Source organism: Triplophysa rosa, linkage group LG14, assembly GCF_024868665.1.
Source record: "Triplophysa rosa linkage group LG14, Trosa_1v2, whole genome shotgun sequence".
Taxonomy (NCBI): domain Eukaryota; kingdom Metazoa; phylum Chordata; class Actinopteri; order Cypriniformes; family Nemacheilidae; genus Triplophysa; species Triplophysa rosa.
Window position 1 is genome coordinate 21,962,780 of NC_079903.1, and position 21,328 is coordinate 21,984,107.

At 37.9% G+C, this 21,328-nt stretch overlaps 3 protein-coding genes across 4 annotated transcripts in view; 1 reads left to right on the forward strand and 2 right to left on the reverse strand.

Moving 5' to 3' along the window:
- Positions 1-216: 216 nt before the first annotated feature.
- mrpl44 (mitochondrial ribosomal protein L44) lies at positions 217-3,183 on the reverse strand. The gene is made up of 5 exons (XM_057350487.1): positions 2,980-3,183; positions 2,128-2,350; positions 1,794-2,039; positions 1,490-1,668; positions 217-1,163 (listed from the first exon to the last, which is right to left on the reverse strand). Exons 1-5 carry the CDS (start codon positions 3,150-3,152, stop codon positions 986-988), a joined length of 999 nt encoding a protein of 332 aa, XP_057206470.1. The 5' UTR covers positions 3,153-3,183; the 3' UTR covers positions 217-985.
- Positions 3,184-5,527: 2,344 nt separating this feature from the next.
- mffa (mitochondrial fission factor a) lies at positions 5,528-13,001 on the reverse strand. Of its 2 annotated transcripts, XM_057350488.1 has the most exons (8): positions 12,831-13,001; positions 11,792-12,005; positions 10,272-10,447; positions 10,039-10,130; positions 7,711-7,875; positions 6,657-6,707; positions 6,458-6,542; positions 5,528-6,379 (listed from the first exon to the last, which is right to left on the reverse strand). In XM_057350488.1, exons 2-8 carry the CDS (start codon positions 12,003-12,005, stop codon positions 6,248-6,250), a joined length of 915 nt encoding a protein of 304 aa, XP_057206471.1. In that variant the 5' UTR covers positions 12,831-13,001; the 3' UTR covers positions 5,528-6,247. The 2 variants fall into 2 exon arrangements, with proteins under 2 accessions (XP_057206471.1, XP_057206472.1); XM_057350489.1 differs by lacking the exon at positions 7,711-7,875 and having other exon boundaries at positions 12,831-13,000.
- Positions 13,002-13,505: 504 nt separating this feature from the next.
- The window catches only part of megf6 (multiple EGF like domains 6), a 37,933-nt gene continuing 30,110 nt past the window's right edge, over positions 13,506-21,328 (forward strand). Inside the window, 4 exon segments of the mRNA XM_057351129.1 lie at positions 13,506-13,762; positions 15,512-15,646; positions 16,252-16,361; positions 16,469-16,573. Coding sequence (XP_057207112.1) covers positions 13,683-13,762; positions 15,512-15,646; positions 16,252-16,361; positions 16,469-16,573 — 430 coding nt within the window. The 5' untranslated portion in view covers positions 13,506-13,682.

Here is a 21,328-nt window from a genome sequence, read left to right on the forward strand (position 1 = left end):
AAAAAAAGTATATTTGTTAATTTTGTATACATAGAAACTTAACATTTCCTTTTAAATGTAAAAAAAGTATATTTTAAATTTATTCTGATTGAGGGGCTGATTGTAATGCATAGTCTGTGTAAAAAGCACATTTTCTCCAAAGACTTTATAAGGAGGTAGAGGACTCTTTAATTGCAAAACTGCCATAAAATGCTGCTTGAAATATTAATCGTTTTAATTTAGGTTAAGATATGATCCTGCTTATACATAAAAACAGAGACAGGAATGGTAGTGCATGGCCTGCAATTCTATATGAGCAACAGAATGGAAATGTTATTTATTGAGAGTATTACACAGGTGGTTTAAAGTATTAAAAATAACGATTAGAAAAGACATGTTCTGACTCTATGTAACTTAAAAAAGATTACATTTAAAAGCGTAAGTATTTACACATTAGAATTTCTAATTAGCACTAAAGGAATATAACACCAATTTAATGATGTACATGGGTCAAGCCAGAACTTGCCTCTGTTTGTGACTGTGAATGACCAAACTGGCAGACCAAATAAGCAAGACTTGTCTGCACTGCAAACTTAAGAAAAAGCCTTTTTTTCTGAAATAACACTTTTTTTATTACGAGCCAAAGCTTATTATTTATGTGTACACAAACAATTTACAGTCAGAATGAAGAGAAACATTTATTGAAAAATCTGCACATGCATAACAGATGGATGGCTCCTATGTAAGTCCTTCTTTCTTTAACACCAAGTGTCAGCAGTTACTGGAAGAACGGTCTATCATAGACATAATATCTGGAACCAGACCTCCAGTGATCTCGGTGACTTTCGGGGAAGAAAATCAGTTGTGACAACTGCCAAATGCAAATTTTGGGCTGTGTCCTTCAAAAGTCTTGCTTGAATTTGCCTTTGAAGCAACTGTGATCCTGGAGTTCCCAGTGTGGTTTAAACATGAGGACAACCCTTTCTGAGGGAGGATATAATGTAATTTATCCACTGGTGAGAGCCTGTGCTCTGGGGTTATGAAGCTGCTCACTAGGTGTAGAAAAGTCCCACGGTCTGCGGTTCTCTGTGTAGCCATAGAGTTTCCTCAGAGCAACACGTGCCGCTTCCTCTTCTGCTGCCAAGACAGTCTCACCTGGACCCTGAGCCAACAGCTTACGATCACTGATGCAGAATAAGAGACAAAAAAGCTTGACATTTAAAATGAGTCCTAAAGGTCAAGTCAGAACAGTCCTGACTATTTGAAACAGCAGGACATCTAATATTGTGTGAGGGTTAGACTTAAAAAAGAATACATTTGATTGCCCATAAAGTAAAACATTAGCTTGACATAAAGCAATTTGATTAGTTCTAGATCAGACTTAAAGCAATAAGCCAAACATTGCAGCATCATTTTAAAAGCATACTTTCAAGTTACTATTTTTGCATTTGTTAAATTCATGCATATATATTGTGCAACAAAACATCCTGTTCTAGCGTTCGCTTCATACCTGTAAAGCCCAACAAAATAGAGTGGTAGGACGGTACTGTCGCCAGCAGATCGGATGAGACGGGGCTCAGGTAGAGCAATACCTTTACAACTCAATTCTTTAACCAGCAGGGCCATGGGATCGACTACTTTCCACATATCAAACAGATCTTTCCCTATGAGCTGAGTGACCAGAAAATCCTGCAAAACACACCCACAAAACAGTTGGATTATTATCTATAGTGCATTAACAAGAATAGAAATCTTTTTTGCTTCAGACCTTAAAAAGGACCGTAATGGGCAAATATACAGTTCACTTGTCTTACCCTGATGAAAAGCCCTGCTCGGACAGACCCACTGCTCTGCTCCAATGCACCGATCACAGCGAAGAACGTCCCCTTCAGGATTTCATCTGGAACTGGGAAGTCTGCGCTCATCGTCAATTCATCCACCGCAAGGTTCCGTGCGACATGACACGTGACTTCTGACCCTGTCAGGTGGCCCACAATGGCTGTCACACCCTCCTCAGGCAGACTGGGAAAATTGCCCCTGCACCAATTACTGAGGAACCCCTGTATAGTAAAATCATATAGATATGCACCATCTTTATGCTTATGTTTCACAAACGCAACATTATTTATCAGCAGTTTTAAGTCTCACCTGCGTGAATTGCTGACCATGTGCCTGCAGCTCTCTGTTGTCCTTCAGGTTGAGAGCAGTGTTCTCTGCATTCAGACCCAGTAGGTGTCTCCTCTCCTCTTCAGAACGCAGATAGCACGGGTTAACAAACGCTGTCTTCAGCAGACCCACAGAGAAACTTTCCTGCAGCCGAGCACTGAAGGCTTCTACCTCAGCATGATAATCGAAGTTTGCCTGCTGAGAGCTGACGGGAAGAAATAGGTCAGTATAAAACTCTGCATTTTACAATTTACACTTTAGTCTACATGTATATGTGGGCTGTTGTTTTGGATGGAGGTACACACTAAAGGTGAATCAAATACATTTAGACTTTTTCACAATCACAGACACTAAAAATGACATTACTGGATGGAGCCCATGGTAGATCACATTAATGTAAAAACAAATGATTTGAAGAAAAGTCATGCATTCCCATTATCGCTGTTAGCTTTGCTATAGAACTAGTTAAAAATCATTTAAATGACATAAACCCACTGGTTAAAGTCTAATATATTTGATGGTTATGCTCTGAATTGTCTTAGTTTTAATAAAAACGATAATGGTCTCTTTGGATATCAACTGGTAATTTGTTGGGTTGTGATCTGGCAGATGGGGACCAATAGAACACCATTAAATCTTACTGGAATTCGGACCAAAACACGCTACATAAAAGGTTTGAATGATTTTAATAGCAAACAGCGAATTATTCATTATAATACTTGTAATGCAAACTTTGTATTGTACAGTTAGAGGTTTTTTTCATCGGAATAGCCGTCTCTGGAGTCTTGACACAGTGAGTGAATATCACGAGTGGCCTTGACAAGATGTACTGACCGTGGCTTTGGGGGCGGTGGTCCCTCTATCTTTCTCTTCCTTTCCATAATAAGTGTATACGCCTTCACCCATCTCTTCTTCTCTCTGATCTGTGTGAGTAGTACTCCTCTGCACACATGATGATAACGCAGAGCTAAAACACCGCGACTCATAAGCGCCCTGCACGCCGCCATGACAGCAGTGTCCTGAAGGGAATATCCGTGTTGACAGACGTCTTGAAAGAAAATGCGCACAGCGCCATCACGTGGTCGGAAGGCCAATAATGCGTTCATCTTCGCCGCGCTGACCGATCGAAAGCTTTCTTTTTGTATTTGCTGGCCTCCATGTGTGAGAATTTAACTTTTTAAGTAGTGTGATTTTTTTCTGAGTATTTTTTCTGCTTAATATGTTTTTATTATGTTTTTAATGAATAAGGAAATTCTATTGGACGGAGATGATGGTACCGTACTGAATACCAGTGTTGGGAGTATTGCGTTACAAAAGTAATGTATTACAGTAACTTATTACTTTTTGCTGTAACGCAGTAGTGTAAGGCATATCTAATCAGTAATATTTTACTCGGTACATGTTCAGTAACGCTTGCGTTACAACAAACTTTTCGCCCGCGAGACATTAACAAATTAAAAATCCCGCAAATAAATTATATTTCCTGTTCGTGAATCGTGAATAGACGCGTGTGGTGTCATTCATCTCCCTCTGGCTGGTGGAACTTTGTATTTTGTATTATAACGCGGCATGATTTCAGCCTCTGAGCTCGAGGTCCGAGGCTATTGGCCCCGCCCGGTTCCAGTGTTGCCAGGGTCGCGGTTTTCCCGCACAATTGGGCTATTCTGAAAATGGTGTTGCGGGTTTTGGGGATACTTTCATAATGTACTGTGGCCGCCAAAATGTTTAATTCTAAGGATAAATGTTAATTGATGAGATTCTTAATGTGTATTCATACTCTGGTGAATACCTGGCAACTCCAGGACTGGACCCCTTCTCAAAAGTGTGGAAAACGAGCGTCTGACAGACAGGCTACAGTGAGGGAGGGACGCGGGAGCTCAGCTCAACCAAAGAGGAAAATATAGCGGTGGTATTAGACAATGCATCCGAATTATGTTTTTACCAATGTTTCGTAAGGTGCATGTCACGTTGCACAATGAAAGAAATCACGCGTGAGAGTACAACAGTTGATTCTCCCGGCTGCCAAATATCACGTTTGAGCAGCTATACGCAGTCTAGAACAACTACAACATTGACGTGCTTGTACACGTTATACATATGCAGTACATTTAACCATGCTTATTTCTTAAGCAAGTTTTTGCATGTCTTACGAAGAGTAAACACGTCTCTCGTCCATTTCCGTGCGTGGCCTCGAGCACACATGGGATCTTTTTTAAAGGGACACTCCACCCAAAAATGAAAATTCTGTTATGGATTACTCACCCTCTAGTTGTTCCAAACCTGTATACATTTCTTTGTTCGGCTGAACACAAAGATATTTGGTAGAATGTTAGCAACTGAAAATTCTTTGGCATCATTGACTACCATAGCAGAAAAAATTATAATGGTAGTCAAAGGTGACCCAGAATTGTTTGCTTTCCTAAATCACCCAAAACATCTTTTGAGTTCATCAGAACAAAAAATATATACAATACCTAGGAAACCATTCAGATAAGTAAATATAGCAATATAAATGTCTTTTGGCAGTTGTTAACTTTGATTTGACACCGGAAAATAATTGGGCTAGTTTTCATTCCTTTTGGGCGGGTTTTGAGGGGTCATTGGGCTGCTTTCAGGAAGCTAGTTAGCAAGATCCCAGTGACCAGCAGTAATGACAAGGTAAGCTAACGTTTACATGATGACTAGCTAGAATTCTATATAATCTAGTTCAGTGATGGGATGGGACTATTTTGTATTTAAATACCTTTGAAAAAAATTAATTGTATTTTGTATTTAAATGTGTTTAATCTTAGTATTTTTGTATTTTCAAACTAAAATACTTTTTGCCAATCAACCTCCTTATTAGACCTCATGGATGGGCAGTGTTTCAAATACATCCATTTGAAATACAAAATACTATTATTTTGTAATAGTATTTTGTATTTAAATGCATTTAATCTTAGTATTTTTTTGTATTTATTTGTGTATAGCCTAGTTAATTCAAGAAATCAGTAGTCTAATAAAGAGGTTGATTGGCAAAAAGTATTTTGTATTTTGGAAATACAAAAATACAAAGACATTTTGTCATTTTAGAATGTTAAGTTCTTCTTCGTTGAAAGTAACCCAAAAGTAATACAGGAGTCATGTAACGTATTACAATTCTGAGACAGTAATATTGCAAGGTAAGGGATTACTTTTAAATAACAGTAACAAGTAATCTGTAATGTATTACAGTTTGGAGGTAACTTGCACAACACTGCTGAATACTAAGTAGCATGCTAAACAAGACAGACTAAAATTAATGTTTGAGCTGTCTTAACTGAAAATAAGATACAACTAAGGGATAGTCCTGGTTTAAGATAAGCCTTGTCTGTGAAACCAGGCATAGAAGATTAAAAACAGGCAGGACAGTGCAAACTTCATTACTGGTGTCATTTATTCAAATAGAAGTTTTTTATGGCTCTTTGGAAAGAGACCGGTACTGTTTAAATCAGTATTATTTCAATTATATGCTAAACAAATTCAGGACAGGTTGTAGCAGAATATCAATACCAGCATATTATAAACCAATTATGGTTTATATAAATAATGACAAAACTCACATATAGGTGTCGATCAGGCGTAACACATAGACTGTACAGAATTGACCTAAAATCAGTCTGTAAATATCATTTAATAATATATGCATTTACTTTGTTTATGATATATCGGTGCATCCCCTTGGTCCCTGCAGAAGATATATATCATACTAATTTGCACAGTAAATGGAACATATGAAAAAAATCAATGAGAACAGTCAAAGCTTAAAGACGTGTGAAGGAAAATATGTACACCTGGTTCATGCTTGGCTTTGCACAAACAGAAAGGCCCTAAAATTGTACAAAAACAGAAAAAAAAGAAGAAAATCTTGATTGTACAAATAAACATTTTTTTTACAAATACATGTTTACAATAAAATAAAAAGCCAAATCCAAACAAAAAGCCATCCCTTCGATGTGACCACTCTTAACTGTGAAGAAAATGAAACGCGCTTGGCATACGTAAACACAGCTATTGTTTGACACAAATAAAGGAGTGGGCGGAGTCCTGGTTCTGCCCCTCCCACACAGAAGTCTGTGTTGCTTCAGCGACGAAACCAAACCCAGCTGTTGATAAGCCAGAAAGCTACAGTGACCGAATACATCATCATTTCACGTTTGGTTCTCTCTTTGTTCTCCTCTTCCAAAAGCTGTAAGCGGCGGTTCAGCTTGACAATCTGTGAAAAATGAAAGAAGTTATCAGTAAAAGCACTGACAATAATGGTATCCTAAATTTCACCTGGTTTTATAAACACCTGTCTGCGCAGAGAAGTGGCATCCACAAGGGCCATGTCGTCAATCCCTCCTTCTTGCGTAGATTCTAGTGTGGCCAAGGCAAGCCTGTTTGAAACATCATCAATGCATAAGCTTTTGAGTTTATATCGAGACAACAGAAAGACATACAGAAGAGACAAACTGATGGTGGGGAAGAGAGGAGAGGAAGAGAGGAGTTACCTGTCATGCTGGGGAATAGAAAGGTTTGAACCCCCTCGAAGAGATGGCTTGCTGAGAAGCAGAGATGGGGAAAGCAAGGGAGGAAAAGAAAAAGGAGACACACACAAACAGACAACTTAAACAACTTGTAATGTGCTTCAACGCTGCAGGACTTTGTCTCACAGATTTCCTAGTAAACACACTTTCAAATGTCCTTTAAAATCAATATCCGCTCATTTTCAGTGAATATTCTTATGCATTAAGCTAAATTAATTCAGTTTAGTGCATGTCAGGGTTGGAGTTAATGTCATTCTTTGAGCCAAGCAGGTCGTAAAGGGACAGGAAGTGAGCTCATGAATATTACCAAGTAGTTGTGCCAGTATTCATGGAAATCAGCTTTAATTAAATGATCCAGGTCGAATACAAGTTGGCTTCTTTTAACAATATACGTCACATCAAGTTAAATACCAGATAAGACAGAAACCAATGCTTTTTAAACCCTTACACTTACTCTGACCAGATGAGTTTTATTCTTTAACTAAGGAATTGGTTAAAATTGTGGTGATGAAAATTACGCCAAAAATTCTATTTATAGGGCTTGATGTTCAACTAACTGGGAAAATTTCTTCGAAAACAAAACGGCAATGCCACAAACCGCTAATGTAGATATTTAACCAAATTGTAAATCATAAGATTTACATTCAAACAAAAAACGAAACTATCCATGCCAAACATAAAACACCTAATTATGAGCCTGAAAAATAAATGAAACCTGCGTGTCCACATCCAACAGCAAACCCCCTTCAAACCAAGTACGTATAGTTGTTTTATTTGTGTTTGAATCCTGTATAGACTTGATTAAAGCCCAATAAAAATTGTTTGTCACATGCTTAGTGTATTCTTTTACCCAATCAATTTGTTATCAGAATGACACATGAATGGCCATCAGTCGTAGAGGACTTTTGTTCCTGGCCTAATCTTACACATATGATAAGTTACTTTTTCAAGCAACGTCTAATTTAGTTCCGGGTAAGTCTTATTGAGGTATAACTATTGGTCATATGTCAAAGATCACCTGCGCTGGTTTTCATCCAGGACCTCCAGGACCTGCTGGTAGGCCCGGCGTGTGCTTGACTGGATGAAGGAAAGGACGCCACGGGCGCTGAAGAGGTTAAACCCGTCCTCTGCGCCATCGTGAGGAGCCATAGTGCGCAATGCAGCAGAGGGGGAGGGAGTCATACTGACCATATCATAGAGATAGATGGAGAGAGAGAGAGAGAGAGAGAGAGAGAGAGATAGAGAGAGAGAGAGAGAGAGAGAGAGAGAGAGAGAGAGAGAGAGAGAGAGAGAGAGAGAGAGAGAGAGACATTGAAGAAACAAGTGAGACAAACGTAAAAGTCAAAAGAGAGAAATGAGATAGAGAGATAGTCATTTATAAGGATGGTTCACCGAAAATGTATTTTTTTCAACAGGTCTTTGTTTTTCAACAAAAACAGGCTTTATATTTTACTTATTATAAAACTTTATTTTTGGGTGAACTATTCCTTAAAGGTTAAAGAATGGGGGGGAAGAGAATTAAAGAATTCAGAGAAAGAAAAATGTAGCCGATTTAGCGGCCATGGACAAATGTATCAGAAAAAGGCTCGTCGTAGACAACTATACCACAAACCCTTCCAAAAGCCATAACAAGCAGCACTATCACACAAAATCTCATTTGCATCCTTTTTGGAACCGAACCAAACACAGCAGTCTCCAATTCTGACATCAAGAACAACCACAAGCCTCAAAAGCACAAGACAACACCATTAGCACTGAGTTCCGACGTCTGAGGCGCAGTGTTTGCATCTGACTAACGGTGAGATGAACCGTAAATCTTATTGACACTAATCCAACCAGACACAACTTCACCTCTCTCATCCTAAAAGCAGTTTGTCCTGCACAACTACAATAAAACCCTGCCATTTGCTACAAATGTAAATCGAAGTGATTTTTTATATGAATCGCATGATAACACGGCCAGATCACATTTGACCCCAAAATCAAAAGATAAAACATTATTACATTTGTATTAAGAATGAATGTAAGTTAAGAGAAAGTGAAAGTGTTTATCACTGTTCATAATTTAGGTTGACAGTCGCACCTTTTATTCTGTGACCTCCATAAAACTGTCACTTTTGATTCATTTCACTAACATTTCTAAACAATTAATGAAATATTTGAGTGAAAAAAGTTCCATAATGCCACACAAGCCTAAATATGATTAAAACAATGCATGTGATTTTAAAACCAAGACTTTTCTAGACAAAGTATAATTTTGCATTTCTTTAGATTTTGAGATTAAATGTGAGCTGGACATGTTGTAATGTTTGCTGAGATACACCATGTAATCAGTATTAAGTTTATTTTTGATTTTCATGTTTTAATATAGCAATTTTTAACATTGATTATAAATATTTAAATAAATGGATGTTTAACGCCCGGTTTCACAGACACGGCTTTGCTTAAACCAGAACTGTGCCTTAGTTGAATTAAGATATTTATGTCGCTTTTTAAGAATACACTACTGGTGTGCATCTCGAGACAAAACAATGGCACTGATATATTTTAAGATATTTATGGGCAAGTTATATTCAGTTAAGATAGGTCACGCATTCATTTTAGTCTGGGACTAGCCTTAAGCCTTATGTAAATGTTAGAATGTTATATTAGTATAATATAATTCTGTTCAGTTTTTTTACTAGCCTAAAAAACTGACAGCTTGGCAGAAGGGCGTGACACCAGGCAAATTAGTGGCAGAAGCTGAACTAATCTAAATGCATTGTCTACAGAAAGGAGAAAGAGGTGTTGATCACTGTCAGGGTTTATGTGCTTTTACTGAGAGATCAGCCAATCAGAAACCGCTATGTCAAGACAAGTCAACAACTGGTTGAAGGAGAATGACTGATTTGATTTTACAAGAATAAACCCTCCTTGAGAACAGCTCCACAGTGCATGAGTGGCCATTCATTGTGATGCTCAATAGAGCAGAATAGAGTACAATACAAAAGAAAACAATAAACAACTCTGTTAGGACAACAACACCTAATAACCAATCATGCTTAATATATTGATCAAATAGTGATAAAAATAAATGAGGATCAGGCCAATCCTGTAGTCGCAGTAACATGCACTGACCTGCAGGGGCTGAAAAAGCACAAAAGCCAGGCAGGACGGGATTGAAACAAATACATGCATTGTTCTAACTCACCCCCTTTGAGTTAGCATCACGGAGGAAGAGAATGAGACAGAACAAATAAAAAAGATGAAGTAAATAAGAGGGCAGTTTTGGAGGGACAGGGATGGGAGATTTCTTAGGATGTTAAGATTAAAAAATTCGTGTCTGTATTGAAGTCCTAGCACTTACGCTGAGTCGTTTCTGATGAGTTGACCATTGTGTTGCACAACTGTGTTTTCGCTGACCGAGCGCTCCCTACGCGTCCTGCTTTGTGTGCGCACCTGTGTGAAAACAAATATGAGACAAAGAGAAAGTGTGGCAGGTGTTCATTCTTCCTAAATTCACAGTCACCTTCACATTAACTTCAAGCATACGTTTCCAAACCCCTCACCCAGTTACTAAATTTGGTCTAACCCACTTACATCCTCACTGGGCTGGCTGATGGAGTTCGGCTGTTCCATTTCTAAGAAGTCGAGGGGCCGTTCACTGAGTGTGAGAACCCGAGGTGGTGTCTTGAGGGACAGTGTCGACTCCAGTGGGGTGGACTGAATGAGGTCAAGATCTCTGGGTCGGGTGAACTGGGAGTCATCATCGTCCCCTACAAAAAGACATGAATGGCGAATCAGATACAGTATGTTCACCTTCTGACATTTTTGTTTGTTTAACGGTGCAAGAGATACAGAAATTTGTATTTGCTTATATGATGAATCACTTATTACATTTACATTTAGTCATTTAGCAGACGCTTTTATCCAAAGCGAATTACAAATGAGGTCAACAATGGAAGCAATTGGAACAACATAAGGACAACAAAATGTGCAGTAAAACTGCCTACCACAGTATACAAAGCTACGTTTTTTGTTTTTTTAAGGATAGAAAGAGTAGAAAAGAGATATCTAATCGGTCAGATGCTGACGGAAGAGATGTGTTTTCAGCCCATTCTTAAAGAGGGCTACAGAATCTGCTGATCTTGTAGCAGCTGGCAGATCATTCCAAAAATGTGGAACAGATCCAGAGAAGGTGCGTGTATGAAGGTAAATTTGTGCCATTAAGATTTGCATGCGCAGGAAAACATTTGTAAAAGCGTAAAATAAATTTGCATTCGCAAAAAAGTTTTGTAAAGGTGTAAATCAAGCTGCAAGTGAAAGAAAACAAGTTTTGCAGCATTGTATCATTTTTCGTAAGCGTAATTCATGTGTTGTGAAACGGCAACTTCATATTACGTCAAGTAATTATGATCTGTATTCTTCTGACCTCCATTTTTTCCACGCTTAACTTTTGGTACGTTTTTTGCGCTGAAATACGGCCAAAAGCATTGCGCGTCTGTAAACAGAGGTGTGCGTGCAAAAACAATGGTGTTATGAACTGCAAAACGGATTCATCGCGCAGAACCTGTCTTTGTGTGTGTAAAATAAATCTGTTGCAAACGTCTTGCCTACGCAGGCGAAAACTGTTTCTTGCAATAGCCCGATGTGTACAGTTCCGTCTCGCGCTTACACTTTTGGCACGATTCTCTCACTAAATTGAGTTTGCAAGCGTGAAAGGGGAGACGGGGCTACCTTCTGGTGACCAATCAAATGAGGTTCCTGATGACTCATCGTTTTCTCTTATCTGATTGCTTCAATAACGCGCCAGTCAAGCAGACATCAGACACTTTAACTTTTTTGCGAATGCAAATTTATTTTACGCTTGCAATGTCACGTACGCTTTTACAAATGTTATCCTGCGCATGCAAATCTTTATGGCACTAATTTACCTTCATATGCGTGAGAGTGATTTTTTCCCTTTTTGGGATGGCACTACAAGTCGTCGTTCGTTTGCTGAGCGTAGGGATCTGGCGGGCACATAAGTCTGTATTAGCGAGTGAAGATATGGGGGCGCCGAACCAGTGGTGGTCTTGTAGGCCAAAACAACTTTAACATACATCATTCTCCTGTCTTACCTGCAATCACAATTCTCTCAGGAACGTGCATCATTGTTGTATGGAGAGTATCCTGATCCAGAGGTTCCTGTTGCTCTGAGGTGTATGGAGCCACTTTGAGCTGTTCAGGCATGCGCATTTTCTGACTGATGCCCTCTGTGTATTCCAGCTCATATTGGATCCGGTTTATCTCTGCCATCTCGGCCGTAGGAGAGGGGAACGCCGCTCCACTCATCTACAGGAAAAGATGAGGAGCGTTTTCAGATGTGAAACCAGAAAGACGGGTGTTTGACACCTCAGTTGATCTTAAAATATTTCCTTTAAATTCCCAATGCTTTTCAAAGGGGTGGTTTTTTATGATTTAATATGACAATAGCGTTAGTGGGAACTATGTGTTTTAAAAGATCTGTTTTTGTTTTGTAAAGCAGAACCAGAATTGCTGGTTGTCCAACATAAGCATGGAGCATTATTTGTAGACTGAACGTTTGCTTGCCATATACCTTAATATTATATTATGTATGTAATCTAAACAAATACATATTTTTTCTACTATAATGCCCAGGGCCTGAAGCTGCACAACACATTACATGGAAACCAGCTGTCAGTACGATCTTGTGACGTCATGAGAGCAACTAACTTATATCAGGAAACAGAAACGCCTTTCATTACATCGGCAGCTACTAATTCTGTAGATTTTACAAAGACTTTTGTAGACATACCGAGCAAATAAACGCTTTAGTGAGTTGTATTTTAGCAAAGTATTTTTATAAAGCAACGCTTCGGACGTTTTAAGTTTCGTTTGAATTATTTGTGCTCAACACAACGTAACAATGTTGACAACAGTGGTGACAAATCACTTTACATCGACTATTTTTTATGCAACAACCAGTTTAAAAAAATAAATATATAGTTTGAATGTAGGATCGTGTCTCACGTGCAGGCTCCTTAAATATTTGACAGCAAAATCAATGGGTTAACTAACGTTACACCCGAGCAATGACAGCTGATAAAGGGCCACACTATGATTAAAATCATATTGCTAAACACATTTACACCATACCTTTACCGAGATCAGATCCACGGATGGGTTGTACACGTTAACGTGGAAAAAATTTTGTAAAATGTAATTATTTTGTTGGTAATAACTAAACGCAGAATCATCCCGCAGTACAGAGCCGAACAGACAGCACTACAACTACGTGAAGCTGTTGACTGTTTACAAGCGAGTGATAAACGCATTTCAAATTAAAAGTCCCCGGCATTTTTCTTGAAAATTAACTTTCCCTTTTTAAAAGCAAGATTTTCTTTGTATAAACTAAGCCATCTAAATACATAAATTCCACGTTTAATTAATTAATTATATACATTAATTATATTATTTAGTTTAATATATAATTGTTCATTTTTTATTTTTGTGTAATAATGTATTATTATAATTTTATTGTTTGTTTATTAAAGCTATTTATATAATTATACAATTATTGACCATAAATGCATTATCAAAATTCACATCGTAAATGTCCATCTACTTTTATTATTGACAACTGATTGGTATCACACAAGCAAAGACAAACTCCGAAAACATCTGCTAAAACACGTTGTGGGGTTGTGTTTCCATTATTGTGGCCCCTTGCGGTGTGTGTGGTGTGTGTGATGTGTGTGTGTTCTGGAGAGAGCGCAGAACGGTCTGTGAGCGAAGTTGTGGATACCAACTCAAGGAGTCTATGATGCCGCATTCTGTGAGCCTGCAAAGAGAAAACATTTAGTACTTTCATGACGACATTAACTACAGCCTCATACTCGCTCATAATAATGAAGTTATCGGATTTCTTAAAGTAGATGGTGGACCCCTGAAACCTGCGGGACATCATCACGGTCTCCGGCATCAGAAGAGCGCGTGGATGCTTGAACGATGTGCTCCGTGGCACTTCTCCTCTGGTGTCTCATCGTGTCTCTTAACGGCGCATCATCGGTGGACCTTCAACCGGACATGTGAGTTATTTGTCTGATACTGGCTTGATGTTTGAATGTCAGATTAATGTAATTTTAACATTTTTTTTATAAAATGTATTTTAGTGCCACAAAAGTCATAAATATAATTTCAGAACGGAAGCTATATTTTAAATAGATCTACATAGGCTAGTTCACGTGATATATGTTAGTATATAAACAAAATATAATTAAGAAAACATAGACTAGCAGTTGTAAATAATTTTCATTAATAAAAATAAAGAATATGATTACCTTATGGCCTATAATAAACAGGTAGCTGATGTGCTTTCAAACAGTACGTTTTGAAAGGACGTTTTAAAAAAAAAAATTATAATGATATATATAATTTAAGGCAGTGTCATGTTCATATTAAAGGTGGTTTATGTGATCATTAGTGTACTGGGATTATCTCATGTAGTTCTGTGTGACATGGTTATCATTTAAAGGGATACTTCACCCAAAAATGTCATCATTTACTCACCTTCGAGTTGTTCCAAATCTGGAAAAAAAATTGTTCTGATGAACACAGAGAAAGATTTTTGGAGGAATGCTTATAACCAGACAGATTTTGCCCCCCATTGACTCCCATAGTAGGAAAGAACACAATGATAGTCAAAAGTGCCCCAGAACTGTTTGCTGTCCTACATTCTTCAGAATATCTTCTTTTGTGTAACAAAAAAATAATTTTTCCTACTACGAGAGTCACTGGTGGGCAAAATCTGTCTGGTTATAAGCATTCTTCCAAATATCTTTCTGTGTTCATCAGAACAAAGAACTCGAAGGTGAGTAAATGATCTTGATGCCTTTTTGGGTGCAGTATCCCTTTAAGCCTAACTTTTTTATGGTCTTGTACAATTTTTGTATTGAAATGAATAAATAGTCCAATATCTGAAACTTACTTGATCCTGATACTCTTTATTGCTGTAATGATTTAATTGCCCGCTGTGTGTCGCCAAAAAAATAGAACGATTTATGACAAGGGTGTCTTGTAGCGTGACTGCAGCCCGTGAGTTCACCCCTCGCTGAGTCTCTGAGACCCTCCAGGGTTGATCCAGTCTATGACTGTAGCTTCCTAATTAACTCAAGATGTGCTGTATTAAGCCCAAATGGTCATAGGAAATGACCTGAGAGAGAACATGACCCCCAGGCAGTCCAGAGTCACCACACTTGGTCTATGAGACCAAAATAAAGATCTCTCCTATGGATTTGCATGCAACAAATCATTCTGCAGTAGGCTTCGTGTATTTATGAGTGCATGGTGAATGTGTACTGAGTGATATTTCTTACTTCAGTAGGTACACTAACCTTTGGAAAACCACGAGAGGCATTTGCCTGAAATAGATATTGGAAACATGTCAAAACTTTTTAGGTGGTCCTTACTAGTAAAACCGACTCAGGTTTGTGTGAAGGTCTCTCTCTTTCTCTGTGTGGATGTGGTTCAGGCTGTTCTTGGAACATTACACTTTACAAGCACAAGATTTGCAAACATTTTGTCAACATCATAAAAAGAGCTTCCTTAAAAGGAGTGTGTAACTCATTTACATCTTCACATTTTTTAGCTCTAACAAGCTCCTTTTTCTCTGTGTTTCCTGTAAGGAATGCAGGGGTCAAGTACATCGTTTGGGACTCAAGTCAAAACCTCTGGAGTCTTTAACCTTTAAATACATATTTTATGGCCTCAAATATGTGTGCGTGTCTGTGTGTTTAGCTTGCGTATGTATATTAATTGTCTATTTCACCTTCTCTCAGGCCCAATGTGTGTGAGGAGCAGGAGATGTCTATGCTGGGTGTGAAGCAGCCGTGCGTCCAGGCCTTCACACGTATGGTGAAAGTGTGGCGTCAGGGCTGTTCTCCTCAGCGCTGGTGCATGGGCTACGAGAGGAGGTAATACAGAAGAAGCCTTTAAAACAACTCGCAGACATTATCTCTTAGATAATTTACTCAACTAATATGCCCTAGACTATTTATTAGCAAGTTTCTCTAACAGGGGCAATGGATTTTATTTGAGAGACTTGTCATTTAGTTGAGCTACGTTTGCTTCTGTTCTGCTTTACTATTCAGCAGAAGGTTTCCATTGACTTAAGCGCACTAAATGTTTGGCAATACTCTCTTGAAAGTCAGGGGTTAATGACGACCTGTAAAGAAATGAGTGATTTGATACCGGGCATAATTTGGGTTTTATAACCAATCGTTGTATCAATTGGTTCTATATGTGATCAGACATAAGTTGCGAAAGATCTTTGTGAAATAAATATTGATAAAAAATAATGCATTTCATCTCATTAAGTTCATTTTAGGACATTTTCGTCTCAGTTAAAATAACTCTGACCCATGAACCTGGCTGTGTGCACTTTGCAGTTCTTGGAAACCACTTTTATTACTGTCATGAGAACTAAGTTTAAATTTTTTTTTTAGAGAGTAAGCTTTCGCACATCGCCCATACCCATCTTTAATCCACCTGTTAATTGTTTTTTGCCCCTCTTTCTCAGGACTGGGTATTATACAGTGTACAGACATGTGTATAGTATGCAGATGCAGACTGTCTACAGGTGCTGCCCAGGATGGACGCAGAGAGGGGAAGAGAGAGGCTGTCTGCACAGTGAGTATCAAACACACCCTTGAAATAAGATTCATTTGTCTTTTTTATTCATAACATTTCTGTATGATATTGTAGGACACTGAAGTTTCTGTGTGTGTCATCTACAGGACTGTGTTCTTCTGGTATCTGCTTTAATGGAGGAAAATGCTCTGAGACGGGTGATCAGGTGTGTCAGTGTCCAGAGGGTTTCGAGGGTCCACGTTGCCAGTATGGTAAGCCACAAACACATCTTAAAGGGATACTTCACCCAAAAATGAAAATTCTGTCATCATTTACTCACCTTCGAGTTGTTTCAAATCTGTATTAATTTCTTTGTTCTGATGAACACAGAGAAAGATATTTGGAAGAATGCTTGTAACCAGATTTCCCCCCCCATTGACTCCCATAGTAGAAAAATTACTTCATCATTTTCTTTGTTCTGTTGATCACAAAAGAAGATATTTTGAAGAATGTAGGACAGCAAACAGTTCTGGGGCACTTTTGACTGCCATTGTGTTTTTTCCTACTGTGGTAGTCAATGGGGGGCAAAATCTGTCTGGTTATAAGCATTCTTCCAAATATCTTTCTCTGTGTTCATCAGAACACAGACATTTATACAGATTTGGAACAACTCGAAGGTGAGTAAATGATGACAGAATTTTCATTTTAAGTGAATTATCCCTTTAATATGTGTGTTTGAAGTTTTGTTCCGTTGGTTGGATTATGAACAGTGTTGGGTAAGTTACTCTGAAAAAGTAATTAATTACTAGTTACTAATTACATATTCAATAGTGTAATTAGATTACTGTACAAATTACTCTCTCCAAAAAGTATTTAGTTACTTATTACTAATTACTTTCTATATCCTACATCAACCTTGATTAGTTAAGTGATTCAAGGATAGACATGAAACGGCTTATTTAATTCATTCAAATAAAGAATATAAAACTACATAAAGTATTTTTATTAACTGACCAAAGTATTACAAATGTGAGAATGATACATTAAACACGGATTTTAAAGTTAGACTTTGAATTTTGATGTCAATTCCACTATTACACACACATATATTACACAAAGTATTTAGTTTAATTACATCAAAAGTAACTGTAATTAAATTACAGAAAAAATAAGAGTAATCCCTTACTTTACTTTTTCAAGGGAAAAGTAATTAAATTTCAGTAACTAATTACTTAGTAACTAGTTACACCCAACACTGATTATGAAAGTGTAAGAAAGCATGTGTTTGTGTTGATGCTTTTATGTATTTTAGGTAAGTATGTGTCTGTGTTGAATAGGGGTTTGATTTATTAAAGAGGTTAATTGTTGTCAAGCTTTGAAGCTTGTTGGCCTGGGGTTTGTCTTCCCACACCTTATACTCTCTGTCGACCATCTGTGTGTACGTGTGCGAGTTTTCTCAGGCAAACTTCATTTTGTTTGGTTTGATTTTCTGTTGTTTCTCCCCTGCTGGTTTGTTTTGACAGTAGACGTGAGGTTTTCACACCGTAAAGTGTTGGAGAAGGTTAAATAGGCGTGCACTGTGTGTACTCACTCTGTAAAAGGACTACAGTAGCTTGCAATGCATAGAGCTGATGGTAAAACAATAAGGTGGTGAAATGTCCGGAGTTTTTTCATGTTGCTCTGGTAAAACTATTAAGGTTATTTCAACAAGACACTGTGTGTGTGTTTGAAAGAATGTTTTAGGATGCTGTATTTTAATAGATGTATCACATAAGGTCATACACTGGACCTTTAACTTTGACCCATAAAATTTGGCGATTTGTGACATATTTGAATCCAAGGAGAGAATGTTTTTTATAGTCAAACCCCCCACATTTGGTCTGGACCTCTGGTAAGTCCAGGATGTCCTCTTTAAGATACTAAAAAAACAGTAAACACAAGTACGTTACAAAGGTTAAATAGTGTGATTATTTGACCAACATCCTGCTAAACAACATTGTCATCCTGATGTTTGTCCGAGACGCATGGGAAACAAGCTCTTCACTGTTCCATACGGCAACTTCAGGTTTATAATATGTGCTGAGCAGACAGTGTGTGTGTAAAGTGTCTGTGTGTTTCATACAGTTTGCCCGAGTATATCCTTTCCTGTTCTCATTCCTCTATTTGCTCTAAGCTGCAGTTAAGAGTTACAACCCCACGGAGGGTCCTGACTCTGCATTCTTGCATGGAATATCTCAGGGTATAGAAAAGTGCAAGAGTTCCTTATCCCCGAACAGCTTATTTACACACCCTGTTAAATAGATTGTGACAGTGACGCACGCACGCATACACGCACTCACTCACACACACACACACACACGCACTCACTCACACACACACACACACACACACACACACACACAGTCCATAGCCGTAATGTTTTTTATACTGTACATACTGTATATTTTATCCCCTAACACTACCCCTAAACCTAAAGATCATAGAAAACTTTATGCATTTTTAGATTTAAAAAAAATATTGTTCTGTACAATTTATAAGCTTTTTTGCCCATGAGGACCTCAATTTTGGTCCCCACGGTGACACGAGTCCCCATGTGTTGGTGTGTGTTCAGGTTTAGGTCCCCACCGGGATATACAAACATGAACACACACACACACCCACATGCATGTTGGGTTTCCATGTTTTATGGGGACATTCCATAGACGCAATGGTTTTTATACTGTACAAACTGTATATCATATTCCCTACCCCTAACAATCACACACAACTGTTTGCTCTTTTAGATTTTCAGAAAAGTAATTCTGTATGATTTATAAGCTTGTTTCCTCATGGATCAAAAAATGACCCCACAAGGACAAGGATTTTGGATATTGCCATCTTTGTGGGGACATTTTGTCCCCATACCGTAGGGTTTACTTGGTACACACATACACACACACACACACACACACATACATACAGTGGAAGTAAATTTTTGTTGACTTTTTAAATGCAATATTTATGTTTATATAGTAATATGCACTGATAAGACCAGGACAATATGAAAAAAGTTTCCCACGCTCTCTCTGTGTGATTAAAGTCCTCAGTCAAATTGCAGGCTGTTTAAAAGAATGCTTATCCATCCCGTTGTGTTAATGAAGGGATACTGACACGCTGTGTGTTGGTTTGGTGTGGAAAACATTCAACTATAACACTTCTGCTGGAGCCTCTGCCAGACACAGGCCGCCGAAACGGAAACTTGGTCTGTGGGGTTGAAGGATTATTGCACAGCAAAACACAGGCAGTGAAATCAGAGTCCTCAACAGTATTTACTGTGAAGCTGGGAGCTGCGTTTTTACTCCATATAGGAGAGAGAGAGACCAACAGTAGGTCTGATCTTCTTGTTATTCAGATTAACTTCAGGAAGTAGCGAGTCTGACATACGTTAGCACAAAAATAGCATTTTAAATGTTATTCCAGCATGAACTCAAGAAGTTAAAGACTCTAACGTCTCCACTCAGCAGGCGATCTCATGAGAGATTGAGAAACCATACATGATCTGTCTGCGTGTGCTGGAATGTTCTGTTGCTTCTACCCAATACCCCGAGACAAAGCCGTAAATATTCACTGCTATGATATTTGAGTTATTGGCAGAACATTTATTGCTCAAAAGTTTCTCTTTTAAAGCTCAGGAGACTTACTGGAGTTCTCGGTCATCTTTCATTAAAGTATCAACTTGTTTCAGACAAGGTGCTTGGGCTAAAATTCCTTAATAACTAAAAATAGAATAAATAAAACAACTGTTGACATACAGAATTTTTGAGTTTTTAATTAAATTAAATTAATTAATTTATTATTTTCTTTCTTTTCTTTCTTTCTTTTTTCATTTGAGTCTTATTGAGTCCACCTGAATAAACGTCTAGTTGGTTTCATTGTTTGATTCTTTGTTATGGTTTGATTGTGGGTCATGTTTTTTAGTAACTTTATTGTTCTCTGATAGGACACTGTTAGCTTAAGGTTCTGGAGGTTTTGTGACCACTCTGTCTAAAGCATTAAGGAAGATCTCCCCGTGAAACGACAGAGGATATTCCTGAGACGCATCTGCTGTTCCTCAAAACATTCACAACCCTAAGAGATGACAGAAGACTTTACCATGTGTGAAGATAAAGTAGATATAAAGAGATATGAAAATACCAGATCTTTCCTTTGAGACTCATTAGTCAGGACCTACAGTGAGCTATAAGACAATAAGTTCATATTTGAAACTTAAAGGTCTAACTGTGACAATAATCTTCCTTCCTTTCTTTCATTCATTCTTTCATTTATTTCTATTCATTCACGAACGTCATAGTCTGATATAAATTGTTTTAGTGCAAAAAGAAACCGTGGCATTGGAATATCGCTCAAAGTACTTTAAAAGATTAGAATTTAATGAAGTGTGTTTTTTTTGTAAATCAGCTATTTCTATCTTTCTGGCCTGTTTCTGCGCTGCGTTTCACTGTCAGTAGGAGGCAGAGAAAGATGGATGATTATATGCTGTATAGTGTAAGTTGGCAAAAACCAATTTGTTTTATTTTTTCAGAAACCACAACTTGTTACGCTGAAAGACAAGAGGCATTTTGAAATGTTTTTGAGGACTTTATGAAGTTTATAACATGCTTAACATTGAACAGATCTACAATATTTCCTCTGTAACTTTAGATTACATTTTTGTGATTACCTTGTCCTGTATTGGCAGACATGTATTGGTATCTTTAGGGACACAAAGGTTCTTGCTTGGAGACATCCCATTATAATCAAATTCTAGCATCATTTCAGAGTGACCCAGGAAAATATTTTAATTTAGGAAACAGATGATGAATTGTTTTGTCCTTCTTTTCTTCCTGTTTGGAAGAGCTGACCGAAGTCTGTAGAAACTTGCCAAAGCTCACTAATAGAATAACCAAAGATAGAGCATTTAGCTTTTCATTTCATCCTTAAATCTGTCTTCCTTTTTCAACATGAATGATGCTGTAATCACTCACTCTGCATTATTATGGCATGTTTGC